The 12,863-nt window shown below is 37.2% G+C and overlaps 3 protein-coding genes across 3 annotated transcripts; 2 read left to right on the top strand and 1 right to left on the bottom strand.

Annotated features, from left to right (window-relative positions):
- The first annotated feature begins 118 nt into the window (after positions 1 to 118).
- Positions 119 to 2,664, top strand: LOC146905180 (heat shock cognate 70 kDa protein-like). The gene is made up of 2 exons (XM_085727494.1): positions 119 to 386; positions 787 to 2,664. The coding sequence occupies exons 1-2, from the start codon at positions 167 to 169 to the stop codon at positions 2,424 to 2,426; spliced, it is 1,860 nt and encodes a 619-aa protein (XP_085583620.1). The 5' UTR covers positions 119 to 166; the 3' UTR covers positions 2,427 to 2,664.
- Positions 2,665 to 4,214: 1,550 nt separating this feature from the next.
- On the bottom strand, positions 4,215 to 4,802 carry LOC146905179 (secreted RxLR effector protein 161-like). The gene is made up of 2 exons (XM_085728477.1): positions 4,678 to 4,802; positions 4,215 to 4,500 (listed from the first exon to the last, which is right to left on the bottom strand). Exons 1-2 carry the CDS (start codon positions 4,800 to 4,802, stop codon positions 4,215 to 4,217), a joined length of 411 nt encoding a protein of 136 aa, XP_085584603.1.
- Positions 4,803 to 10,826: 6,024 nt separating this feature from the next.
- Positions 10,827 to 12,607, top strand: LOC146905178 (uncharacterized). Its single transcript, XM_085728476.1, has 5 exons — positions 10,827 to 11,337; positions 11,458 to 11,648; positions 11,765 to 11,856; positions 11,998 to 12,181; positions 12,293 to 12,607. Exons 1-5 carry the CDS (start codon positions 10,827 to 10,829, stop codon positions 12,605 to 12,607), a joined length of 1,293 nt encoding a protein of 430 aa, XP_085584602.1.
- The last annotated feature ends 256 nt before the right edge of the window (positions 12,608 to 12,863 follow it).

Here is a 12,863-nt window from a genome sequence, read left to right as displayed (position 1 = left end):
TTTCCTTCCGAGCTAAGATTTTTACTTTCTCTGTTAAAGAAATGGTTTCCTTCCGAGCTAAGAAAGTGTTTCCTTCCGAGTGTGTAGAAAACTATAATAAACCTTAAAAGACTAACCGAACAACTTTTTCTTTTCATTCAAGCTTCTTTTGTTGACTTGAACGATCATGGCAAGAAAACACGATGGACATGCTGTGGGAATAGACCTTGGAACAACCTACTCTTGTGTTGGTGTTTGGTTGGAGGAAAAGAACAGAGTTGAGATTATTCACAACGATGAAGGCAATAAAATCACACCTTCCTTTGTTGCTTTCACTGATGATGAAAGGTTGGTTGGTGGTGCTGCTAAGGATCAGGCTGCCATCAACCCACAAAACACTGTCTTTGGTATATTTCTAATCCTATTCTCCAATCTTTTAATATTTACTGTTGTTATAGCCAATGTTTCTAAATTGTTACTAGGAAAATGGTTGCGGTCACCGGATTTAAGCGGTGTACCGACGCAAAACCAAAATGATTACGTTTAATTGTTTGAGTTTTTTTTTTCTCTTCCAAATTACTTCTGGATTCAACAAGTGTGTGAGTTTCATCTCCGTTTATGTGCCAGTGCATCAAAGAATTGGACTGATGCGGCCACAATTGAACTTTTGTTTCGGTAGTAGTAAAAACAAAAAACCTTATGTCATAGCTTAGATCGTTGGCACATAGATTTATTTATATTTATGATTATAGCTATGTTAGTAGGATAAATGAATGATGATAAATAACTATTATTATTTTTTTTCAGATGCCAAGAGGTTAATTGGTAGGAAGTTTAGTGATCCAGTTGTTCAAAAGGATATCATGTTGTGGCCATTCAAGGTTATTTCTGGTGTTAATGACAAGCCTATGATTGCTGTTAAGTACAAGGGTCAAGAGAAGAAACTATGTCCTGAGGAAATATCATCTATCGTCCTCACGAATATGAAGGAGATTGCAGAGGCTTATTTGAAATCACCTGTTAAAAATGCAGTTGTGACTGTGCCTGCTTATTTCAATGATTCTCAGCGAAAAGCCACCATGGATGCTGGTGCCATTGCTGGCCTTAATGTTATGAGGATAATCAACGAACCCACTGCTGCAGCTATTGCATATGGCCTTGACAACAAAGGTAAGTGTGATGGTGAACGGAATATTTTTGTGTTTGATCTTGGTGGTGGGACTTTTGATGTGTCTCTCCTGACAATTAAAGGTGATGTCTTTGAAGTTAAAGCCACTGCTGGAAATACTCACCTTGGGGGAGAGGACTTTGATAACAGAATGTTGAACTACTTTGTTGAGGAGTTTAAGAGGAAGAACAATGTGGATATTACTAAGAGTCCAAGAGCCTTGAGGCGGTTGAGAACCGCATGTGAAAAGGCAAAAAGGATACTTTCTTTCAAATTAGTCACTGCTATTGAGATTGATTATTTATTTGAGGGCATCGATTTCTCTTCATCAATCACTCGTGTCAAGTTTGAGGAAATCAATATGGACCTTTTTAACGAGTGTATGAAAACTGTTGAGAGTTGTCTTACTGATTCAAAGATAGAGAAGAGTAGTGTAGATGATATTGTTCTTGTCGGTGGTTCGTCTCGGATTCCCAAAGTGCAGGAATTACTGAGAGACTTCTTCGATGGGAAAGATTTATGCAAGAACATTAATCCTGATGAGGCTGTTGCTAGCGGGGCAGCAGTTCAGGCTGCTTTGTTGAGTACTACAAACTTTAAGAATGTTCCAAACTTGGTGCTGCGAGATGTTACCCCTTTGTCTCTTGGTTTCTCAAGGTATGGAGATATTATGGCTGTGGTCATTCCTAGGAATACTTCTGTACCTGTCAAAAAGACACAAGGATGTTCTACTGCTATAGATAATCAATCCTCAGTCCCAATTAAGGTTTATGAGGGTGAGAGACCTAGAGCTAGTGACAACAATCTGCTTGGATTTTTTTATCTTTCATGCGTTCCTGGTGCTCCTCGTGGCCATCGCTTGGAGGTATGCTTCAACATCGACGAAAATGGTATCCTAATTGTTTCTGCGAAGGAAAAATCTACTGGCAATATAAATGAAATAACAATAACCAATGAGAAAGAAAGGTTATCAGCTGATGAAATTAAAAAACTGATTCAAGAAGCAGAGGAGTACCGTGTTGAAGATGAGAAATTCCTAAGGAAGGCCAAGGTAATGAATGAATTAGATGACTGCATTTACAAGTTGAGGAATGCTCTAAAGAGTAAGGATGTTGCTTTAAAGCTATCATCTGAAAATGTTAAAAAGATCAACGATGCAATTACTGTGGCTACAAATTTGCTTGATAAGAATAACCAGCACTGTGAAGTAGATGTTCTCCAAGATCATCTGAAGGAGCTCAAAAGCATGCTGGAAAACCTTGTATTTAAGACCGGCTAGTTTCCTTTTTCAGCAATTAGTTTTTTAAGTGTTTCCTTTCTTTTGTATGTTATGAATGGAAACCTTTTATGATAATTATCTATTATATCTGCTAGTATTTTATGATGATTAACTATTTTTACCTTTTCAATTAATTTAGGTTTTATTTGATTAGTGTACAAGTTTCCTTGATCATTTTCTCTCAAAAAAAAAAAAGTTTCCTTGATTAATTTTACAAAGCCAAACAAGTTTTAACTTCCATCCGGGACTCTTGTTCTCTAGTTAAGATTTTAGGTGCTTTCTAATGAGAGAAACTATCACAATTTTTTATTAACATCAGTGAGATAAACTATTCATTTTTCGCTGCACCACCAATTGCATTAAATTATACTAAACAATGAAGCATTTTAGTGATTGTAAAGTTCCTATTTATATAATGCTAGCTTGAACATGGACTTTATAATGATATAAAGATAAAATGGGCATTGATCCTGCCACCTTCCCGCAAACCATTCTCTGTATCATTGTATATGTGCATAGTTCTTTCTGGTGTGTCCCTGTTGGGTCTTACTATAGGCACCAATGAAAATGCATTTATAGCTAGCAACACACAAAGTGCTAAAACCAATTAGTATATAATTATTTTCAGTTTGACAATTAATAATGTTATTGTATCATTATGTTCTTGCATGGATTTTCATTTTCTATATTTGCTTTTTCAATCATTCTGGAAAGCAGCATAGTGCTGGTGGTGTGAAACTGAAAAGTCAAAGTTTTAAAAAACTTCAAAAAATACTTTTCAGTTGTTAAAGGCTCATTCTATTCAATCCACGTTGAGCTTCAAAATTTTAGAGTTAATATGAAGAAAGATCTATGATTGTAAATTCAGTGTACTAATTGAATTCCTTTATACAACAAACAAACTCTGCTCCAAATTTTAGAGCTCGAAATCTATACGACATTGCTGTTGGATTTGTTGACTGTACTATTCTTGCACTTTGGTATTGTACAGTCAAGGCAGGTTGTAGATACATGACTCTTATCATCTGGTAATCCATTTGCCAAGCCAAAATTTGAAAGTTATGCATTCTAATAAGTAATATTTTCAAACATGTTTAACCATTGTAAATGTAGTAAAATTATCCTTTGACTTCTTACATTAAGTGGAATAAAAATCTTGAAAACATAACCATCCTGTCCAGAACTGACTAAATTTTTTAAAAATTTCGGCAACAAGGTGTATAATGTTAATGCTCAAAACTATTGAAGGCAAAAACTAGTTTATTCTCATTGATAGAAAGAACTTATATACAATAGTAGTATCAGAAGTTTGTTACAGCAAAATCAAAACAAAACAAAACAGTTCTGATCCACAACTATCTAGGTATGGGCTTAGCCGATTATGAGACAATAGCAGTCCCAAACTTATTTAAAACAGAAATTAATGAGCCTAACAAATTCCTCCCTTAAACTAAATTGCTTTCAGCAAATTAGTTTACCTTCATACCAGCAAAATCACACTTTAATCACCCCAAGTTCTCTTCGCAGCCTTTGAAATGTCTCAGTCTTTAATGACTTTGTCATGATATCAGCTATTTGATTTTGTGAACTGCAGTGAATCACATCAATTATTCCTCCTATTACTAGATTCTTCAAGAAATGAAATCTAACATCAATATGCTTCCTCATTCCATGAAGTACAATATTTTTGGACAGTTTAATAGTAGATCTATTATCACAAAACATCACAGAAGCCCTGCTTTAAGGTAGCTCCATTTTAACCAAAATTCTTCTTATCCAGACAACCTGTCAAACAAAATATGCAGCAGCTATAAATTCTGCCTCAGTGGTAGAAAGGGTTACTAGTGGTTGTTTCTTTGAGGACCAATAGACAGCACCTGAACCAAATAAAAACACATAGCTTGAAGTGCTCTTCCTATCATCAATATCTCCAGCATAATCACTGTCAGTGTAAGCAGTAAATTGTCCCTTTCCATTGTTGGTGTAATGAATTCCAAGGTCAATTGTTCCTTGCAAATACCTGAGAATTTTTTTAGTAACTTGTTGCTGCAATTCAGTTGGCTTATCCATGTATCTGCTGATTAAAGAGACAACAAATGTTAGATCAGGTCGTGTGGCTGTCAAATACGTCAGACAACCCACAATTTGCTTAAAATTTGTTTCATCTACTTTGCTTCCACTTTCATCTCTTGATAACTATGATCCTGGAACAATTGGACTTAAAACTGGCTTGCAATTGCTCATTCCAAACCTGTCTAGAATTTCTTTTGCATATCTATTTTGACTTATGCAAATTCCATCCTCATTTTGCTTCACTTCAACTCCTAGAAAGTGGTTCATCTTGCCAAGATCAGTCATATCAAAGTTCCTTTTCATAGATGATTTAAATTTTGAAAACATTTGCTCACTATTTCCAGTAAATATTAAATCATCTACATAAAGGCTAACAATTAGCAAACCAGCATTGCTGTCTTTCTTGACATACAAGGTATGTTCTGACTTCTGAGGGGCATTTGAAAAAATCTTCTTTTACAAAGTAAGAATCAATCTTAGTATACCAAGCCCTAGGGGCTTGTTTCAACTTTCAAGCCATACAAGGCCTTTTTTAGTTTGCACACCTTTCCTTCAGCGCCTTTCTTCAAGCCCTAGGTGGTTGATCAATAAACAATGTCTCCTTAAGTTCACCACGTAAAATAACACTTTTCACATCTAGTTGATAAACACCTTTAAAGTTTCTACTGCAGTCATAGTTCTTATGGTGTCCCAACGGGCGATTGGAGCAAAAACTTCTCTACTATCAATCCCATGATGCTGAGAGAAACCTTCTGCGACTAATCTTGCTTTATATTTTTTCAACTTCTCCTTTTTCATTCAGCTTTGTTTTTGTTGAATAAGAGAGAAAAGAGAGACATATAATGAAATACCGTGTGTCTGAATAGCACAACGGAAGATTTATTATATAGAAGTAAGTAGCTTAGGGCCTAAGCTATGATATATTTACAGAATGAATATTCATCATAATATTATATCCTAAGTAACTTAGAGAGTAAGTTAAAATATATTTAGAGCATAAATATAATTATTTACTATATATTTATATATCAACACTCCCCCTCAAGCTGGAGCATATAAGTCAAATGCGTCAAGCTTGTCACATATATAACTTATTCTGGGACCTCGCAGAGATTTTGTAAAAACATCTGCTAGTTGATCATTTGAATTGACAAAGCTTGTGACGATGTCTCCAGATTCAATCTTCTCTCTGACGAAGTGGCAATCTATCTCGATATGTTTGGTCCTTTCATGGAACACTGGATTTGAGGCGATATGCAACTCAGCTTGATTATCACATATAAGCGTCATTGGTCGTGCTTCTTCGAATTGAAGTTCCTTAAGTAGCTGCTTCAACCAAATGAGTTCACATGTTACTAGTGCCATGACCCTATATTCTGCCTCAGCGCTTGATCTTGCAACTACATTTTGTTTCTTACTCTTCCATGATATCAGGTTTCCTCCAACAAGTACACAATACCCAGAAGTGGATCGTCTATCAATGGGTGAACCTGCCCCGTCAGCATCTGAGTAACCAACTATCTGAGTATGTCCTTTATCCTCATAAATGAGACCTTTTCCCGGTGCACCTTTGATGTATTTAAGAATTCGAATTAAAGCATTCATGTGTTCTTGGCAAGGAGAATTTAAGAATTGGCTTACCACACTAACTGCAAAGGAAATGTCTGGACGAGTGACTGTGAGATAATTCAATTTTCCAACCAATCTCCTATATCTTCCTGGATCAGATAAAGGCTCCCCCTGATTAGGTAGAAGTTTGACATTTGGATCCATAGGAGTATCAACTGGCTTGGCATTCAATAGACCTGTTTCTTCAAGAATATCCAAAGCATATTTCCTTTGTGAAATTACAATACCATCCTTGGATTGGGCTACCTCAATACCCAAAAAGTAACGGAGTTTACCAAGGTCCTTAGTCTGAAACTCATTAGAAAGATGTTGTTTTAACTGGTGTATTCCCTGTTGATCACTACCAGTTATGACAATATCATCCACATAAACAATAAGATAAATGCACCCTTGAGATGAGTGACGACAAAAAACAGAATGATCGGCTTGACTGCGAATCATACCAAACTATTGCACTACTGTGCTGAATCTGCCAAACCAAGCTCAAGGAGATTGTTTAAGACCATAAAGGGATCTATGCAGCCGACAAACCATGGTAGATGACTCCCCCTGAGCAACAAACCCAGGTGGTTGCTCCATATATACTTCTTCTTCTTCAAGATCACCATGCAAAAAAGCATTTTTAATGTCAAGTTGATGGAGAGACCAATGACGAATAGCTGCAATAGAGAGAAAAAGTCTAACAAATGCCATTTTGGCAACAGGAGAAAATGTGTCACCATAATCTAACCCAAAAATCTGAGTATATCCCTTGGCCACCAAGCGAGCCTTAAATCGATCAATTTTACCATCAGGGCCAACTTTCATCGTATAAAGCCAACGACAACCTACTACTGACTTGCCAGGAGGTAAAGAAACCAGTTCCCAAGTGCCACTGCTTTGGAGATCATACATCTCATCAATCATTGCTTGTCTCCACTCAGGGTGAGATAATGCTTCTCTTGGAGATTTAGGAATAGAAACAGAAGACAACGAAGACAAGCAAGTATAATGCAAGGGGGAAAGACGATGATAGCACAAGTCAATGTAATGAGGAGATGGATTTCGAGTAGGACGTATACCTTTACGAATAGCAATAGGAACATCTATGGTCGGATCCAGTAAAGGCGGTGGCGATGAAGGAGAGTCTGGAATGGCCTCAGTATCTGGATAGGTGTCAGAACATGCACAACAGATGGTGGTTGACGACGTTGGTAAGTTTGAAGAGGCCAGGGAGTGGGAGGCTCTGCGGGAGGGTCTACAAGAATGGTTGTAGGAGGCTCCGTGGGAGGAGGCACATAAATAGTGGACTCGGGCGGAGAAGACACCATAGGTTGAAGAGGAACAATATCAGACGAGGTTGGCATATCAGCCTGAAGTGGGTCAAGAGGTACATTGGTTGACCCAAAAAAAGGAACAGACTCAAAAAATGTAACATCAGCTGACATGAGGTACCGTCGAAGAGTAGGAGAGTAGCAACGATAACCTTTTTGAGACCGATGATAACCAACAAAGACACATTTGAGTGATCGGGCCGATAGTTTGTCAAGACCAGGAGAAAGATCGTGAATAAAACATGTGGACCCAAACACACAGGGTGGAAGTGAGTGTAAAGGGGTATTAGGAAAAAGGACCGAGTGTGGGACTTGATTACCTAAGACCGAGGAAGGCATGCGATTTATAAGATAGCATGCCATTAGAACAACATCCCCCCAAAAACGAAACGGGACATTACTATGAAGTAAAAGAGTTCGAGTGGTTTCAATGAGATGACGATTTTTCCGTTCAGCAACCCCATTTTATTGAGGTGTATGGGCACATGAAGTTTGATGAAGAGTACCATTGGAGGACATAAAATTTTGAAATTGGTGAGACAAATATTCTTTGGCATTATCACTACGTAAAGTTTGAATAGACACTCCAAATTGAGTTTTAACTTCTTAATAAAATTGTTTAAAAATAGAGTATAATTCAGATCTATTTTTCATTAAAAATAGCCATGTGCAACGAGAAAAGTCATCGATAAAAGTGACAAAATATTTGGAATCAAGAGTGGAGATATGACGCAAAGGGCCCCAAACATCAGAATGGACTAAAGCAAAAGGGGACGATGCTCGTTTATTGACTCGATCGGGAAAATGAGTACGAGTGTGTTTCCCTAACTGACACGACTCACAGTGCAACTCGGATAATTTAGAAAGACTAGGGACCAACCTTTGAAGTTTGAGGAGACTTGGGTGACCCAACTGAGCATGTATAGTAAGAGGGGAATCTATGGTTGGGCATGCTGTGGAGGGGTTTAAGAGATAATAAAGACCATTAGACTCACACCCGACGCCAATTTGCCGTCCCTAAATCCGATCCTGGAAAGTAACATTGCCTTTAGTAAAGGTGACAACACATTCATGCGAACGAATGAGTTGACTGAGAGAAATTAAATTAAATGGAGATCCAGGGACATAAAGGACAGGTGTAATTGACAGAGAAGGGAGCACTCTGACAGTGCCAATGCCTGTGGACTGTGTTTCTGAACCATTTATTGTGATAATACTCGGTAAGTAACCGGATGTAGTGAGAGGGGAGGAAAAAAAATCTATATTACCGGAAATATGATGGGTTGCACCTGAATCAAGAACCCATGGACTAAGAGAGGGTGACGTAGAGTCACAACTAAATGATTTACCGGTGTGCGCTCCCGAAATAGCGGAACTTTGACGAAATTTTACCCATCGGAGAAAATCTTCATAAGTTGGCGTAGAAACCTTAGGAGAATCAGTGGTCCGAATGGTGTCAGATATAGCTATCAAAGGACGTGAAGAGCGCCCTTGAAGTTTCCTGCACTGAACAATAGTATGTCCAAAACAGTGACAATACCTACATTTGGGACGAATCATGGAGGTAGATGATCGCTTCCGAGAATCAAAAAACAGCCATAAGCAATAAAAAGGATCACAGACAGTGTGCTGAAATTGTGACTAGACGAGCTTCCACGCGCGAAAGATGCGACGGCGCGTGAGACCCACTCGCAGAGAGAGTGGAAGCGCGTGAGGGCTCGTGATAGACGCGTTTGAGACGGCGGTTTCGGAGACGGGCCGATTTGCACGATGCGAATCGGATGGTGGTGGTATATCGTGGAAAAAGTCGCCGGAAAAGGTAATAAGGGCGGCGGCAGCAGCTAATCTGACAAGGAAATGAAAGTCTAGTTGCCGGAAAGTGTCACGGCAGAGGAGGAGGGGCAAACTGGAGTTGAAACACGGTTTTCCGAAATTTTTTCTCAACGGAGGACAGTGGGTCCGCCGGGTAAACACGGTGTAAGGGCTGTCTCTCAATAGGCTCTAGATACCATGTTGAATAAGAGAGAAAAGAGAGACATATAATGAAATACCGTGTGTCTGAATAGCACAACGGAAGATTTATTATATAGAAGTAAGTAGCTTAGGGCCTAAGCTATGATATATTTACATAATGAATATTCATCATAATATTATATCCTAGGTAACTTACAGAGTAAGTTAAAATATATTTAGAGCATAAATATAATTATTTACTATATATTTATATATCAACAGTTTTGATTACCCATTTTACTCCAATTTTCTTTGCTTCTTTGGGTAGATCTGTGAGTTTACATGTTTGATTTCTTAGTATAGCATCTATTTCAAGGTCCATAGCTTTCTTCCATTTCTCATTTTTTGCAGGATCTTCAAAGGTTACAAGATCTTCAATTTTGAGCAATTCAAAAAAAAAAGAAAGCATTCCTCTCTATTTTGAAGCTCATTCAACTCTTCTTCATTAGTAATGTAATCATTTAAGTATGTTGGCTTTGTTATTATCCTCCCTTGAACATGAACATTAGTTTCTCCGTCAGAATTATTTTCATCAGATTCTTCTGTTGTAGAAGTATTCTGTTCTAGAACACTTGCAACTTCAATGCCTTCTGCATCTTTTGTGTCATCATTATTGTCACAGTTCGGAGTATTAGATGCACCTCTAACACTTTGTTCTACTATTTCTTTCAAATCACTCATTTTTCCTCTGCTACTTGATTCATTTTCTTTTTGTTAGTTTGTTTTTGTTAATTCAAGCTTGTTAGTGATATAACCATGTTTAGTTGGTTAATCACATTAGGAGTTTTAGTTTGTTATGAAGTTGTTACAAAATCCTATTATCTAGCTTATAGTTGTTAGAGTTGTTACTTACTTGTGCTTCAAGTAACCTAACACATGCTTGTATATAAGCTCATTCCTTGTATAATTTTTCATATCTCAATAATATAATTCATTACTTCATTCTCATCATCTATTATTTCTTCTCATTCTCTCTAATTCACAAAATCACACAAAACCTTAGAAACCCTAAAATAGTTGCTTAAGCAACAAGCTTCCATAGTTGTGCTAACAAATTGGCATCAAGAGCCTGTGGTTTCGTTCTAAGGGGTAATCAAGATCTTTAATCATGCAAATTCAGGAAGAAACACTGAAGGAAGAACCATGAATGGTAGCAGCAATTTCAACACTCATTTACCAATTCTTGAAGCACACAATTGGGAAAGATGGAGTGTAGTGATGAAGAATCTGTTTGGAGCACAAGATTTGCTGGAAATTGTGTAGAATGGTGTAGGAGATTTAGCTGCGAATGCCACAGAAGTGAAAAGGAACACACACAAGGATCTGAAGAAGAAAGATTGCAAGGCTTTGTTCTTGATTCAGCAAAGTCTTGATGAAGCAAATTTTGAAAGAATCTCAAAAACTGGAAGCATGGGATATTCTTTCAAAGTATCATGAAGGTGATGATAAGGTGAAGTTGATTAAGCTTCAATCATTGAGGAGGAAGTTTGAACTAAAGCAGATGGAGGATGATCAGAAAATTGCTGAATACATCTCCAAACTCATCAACCTTGTGAATCAGATGAAGGCTTGTGGTGAAGCTTTGACTAATCAACAAATTGTTGAGAAGATAATGAGGACATTATTATCAAGGTTTTATTTCATTATGGTGGCAATTCAGGAATCAAAAGATGTGAAAACCTTGAAGATTGAGGAGCTGCAGAGTTCATTAGAAGCTCATGAATTGATGGTTTCAGAAAGAAACAGTGAAAGATCAATTCAACAAGCCTTGCAAGTTCAAACTATCAAGAAGGATGATTATGATAGGAAGAACTTCAAGAAAGGGAAGAATAACACTAAGGGAGGAAACTGGTCTAAAGGAATGAACAAAGGATCTGAAAAAGGCGAATCTTCAAAGGAAGGAAACTTTAATCAAAAGAAGAAGAATTTTGATAAGAAGAAGATTTAGTGTTTCAAATGTGAGAAATTTGGACATTTTGCTTCTGAATGTTGGTCTGGTAAAGGAAAGAAATCAAAGAATGATGAAGAGGAGGCCAAGATTGCACAAGATGGTTCAGATTTTGAGTCATTGTTCATGATGGTTACAACAACTAGTAATGAGACCTGCAATTCAGAAAGTTGGTTCTTAGATGCTGGTTGTTCTATTGGAAATAAGGATTTATTAAGAGAAGTGGATCCTGGAAGAAATACAAAGGTGAAGCTTGGAGATCATAGAACCTTAACTGCAGAAGGAATGGGGAAGATTGATATTGAAGGAAAGAATGGAAATATGCAATAATTGAAGAAGTTCTCTATGTCCTTGGAATGCAGTGCAATTTACTTCGTGTTGGTCAATTCATTCAAAAAGGATATTCAGTGATTATGAAGGATAACACTTTGAAGTTGTTTGATAAACATCAAAGGTTAGTATTGAAAACTCCTCTTGCAAAGAATAGAACATTTCAAACCAATATGAAAGCTGTAGAATTGAAATCTTTGTCTGCTATGGTAAAAGATGAAGATAGTTGGTTATGACACTATAGATTTGGTCATCTCAATTTTAGAGGTCTTAATCAATTAGTTGATAAAGAAATGATTCTGGGAGTACCTAAAATTAAGATACCTAGCACAGTTTGTGACACTTGCTTGTTGGGCAAGCAACCTAGAAATGCATTCAGTTCAAGTACTGCTAGTAGATCAAATGAGCTACTCAATGTTGTGTATTCAGATGTATGTGGTCCTTTAGAGGTTCCTTAATTAGGGGGCAACAAATACTTCTTCAATTTTGTTGATGAGTTTAGCAGAAAACTCTAGTTATATCTGATTAAGGCCAAAAGTCAAGCATTTGATATGCTTCAGAAATTTAAAATCTTAGTAGAAAAGCAAAGTGGAAAATCTATTAAGGTTTTAAGGACTGATGGTGGTGGTGAGTACACCTCAAAGGTGTTTGAGAAGTTTTGTGAAGATAATGACATTGTACATGAAGTCACTGCTCCTTATACTCCACAACATAATGGTTTGGCTGAAAGAAGAAACACAAGCCTGCTTGACATGACCAGAAGTATGACCAAATTGAAGAAGATGCCTAATACATTTTGGGGAGAAGCAGTAAGAACTGCAGCTTACATCTTGAACAAATGCCCCACTAAGAAACTTGTTGTGAATTCGTTGTGAAAAACACACCAATAATAAACTTGATGCGTGGACTAAATTAATACCAAGCAATCAAATCAAGCAGGTGACAATATAATTCAAACAAAAATAAATAGCAAGAGATAAAGGAAGAAGGATAACACAAGAATCTGTTTACCTAGTTCGGTCTAATGATGACCTACTCTGGAGGAGAGAGCAGCTCTCCGTTCCACTATAATGATATGAGTTTCTTTACAAAGAGATATTGAGGGTTACAAGAATTAGTCTTCAAACCTAA

Source organism: Medicago sativa, chromosome 7 (assembly GCF_051527215.1).
Source record: "Medicago sativa cultivar Bolivia chromosome 7, Bolivia_mono, whole genome shotgun sequence".
Lineage (NCBI taxonomy): Eukaryota > Viridiplantae > Streptophyta > Magnoliopsida > Fabales > Fabaceae > Medicago > Medicago sativa.
Note: the sequence above shows the minus strand (reverse complement) of the source record. Positions and strands in the feature narration are given on the sequence as shown.

What these genes read in the sequence shown, in the direction of transcription:
- LOC146905178 (XM_085728476.1), top strand. Translation starts at nt 10,827, where the DNA reads ATGAAGCAAATTTTGAAAGAATCTCAAAAACTGGAAGCATGGGATATT. An exon ending in ATCCTGGAAGAAATACAAAG is followed by an intron (nt 11,649 to 11,764) that starts GTGAAGCTTGGA and finishes CTTGGAATGCAG; the next exon opens with TGCAATTTACTTCGTGTTGG. An exon ending in TTGTTTGATAAACATCAAAG is followed by an intron (nt 11,857 to 11,997) that starts GTTAGTATTGAA and finishes TCTCAATTTTAG; the next exon opens with AGGTCTTAATCAATTAGTTG.
- LOC146905179 (XM_085728477.1), bottom strand. Translation starts at nt 4,802, where the DNA reads ATGAAAAGGAACTTTGATATGACTGATCTTGGCAAGATGAACCACTTT. An exon ending in GCAAAAGAAATTCTAGACAG is followed by an intron (nt 4,501 to 4,677) that starts GTTTGGAATGAG and finishes TTTAATCAGCAG; the next exon opens with ATACATGGATAAGCCAACTG.
- LOC146905180 (XM_085727494.1), top strand. Translation starts at nt 167, where the DNA reads ATGGCAAGAAAACACGATGGACATGCTGTGGGAATAGACCTTGGAACA. An exon ending in CCCACAAAACACTGTCTTTG is followed by an intron (nt 387 to 786) that starts GTATATTTCTAA and finishes ATTTTTTTTCAG; the next exon opens with ATGCCAAGAGGTTAATTGGT.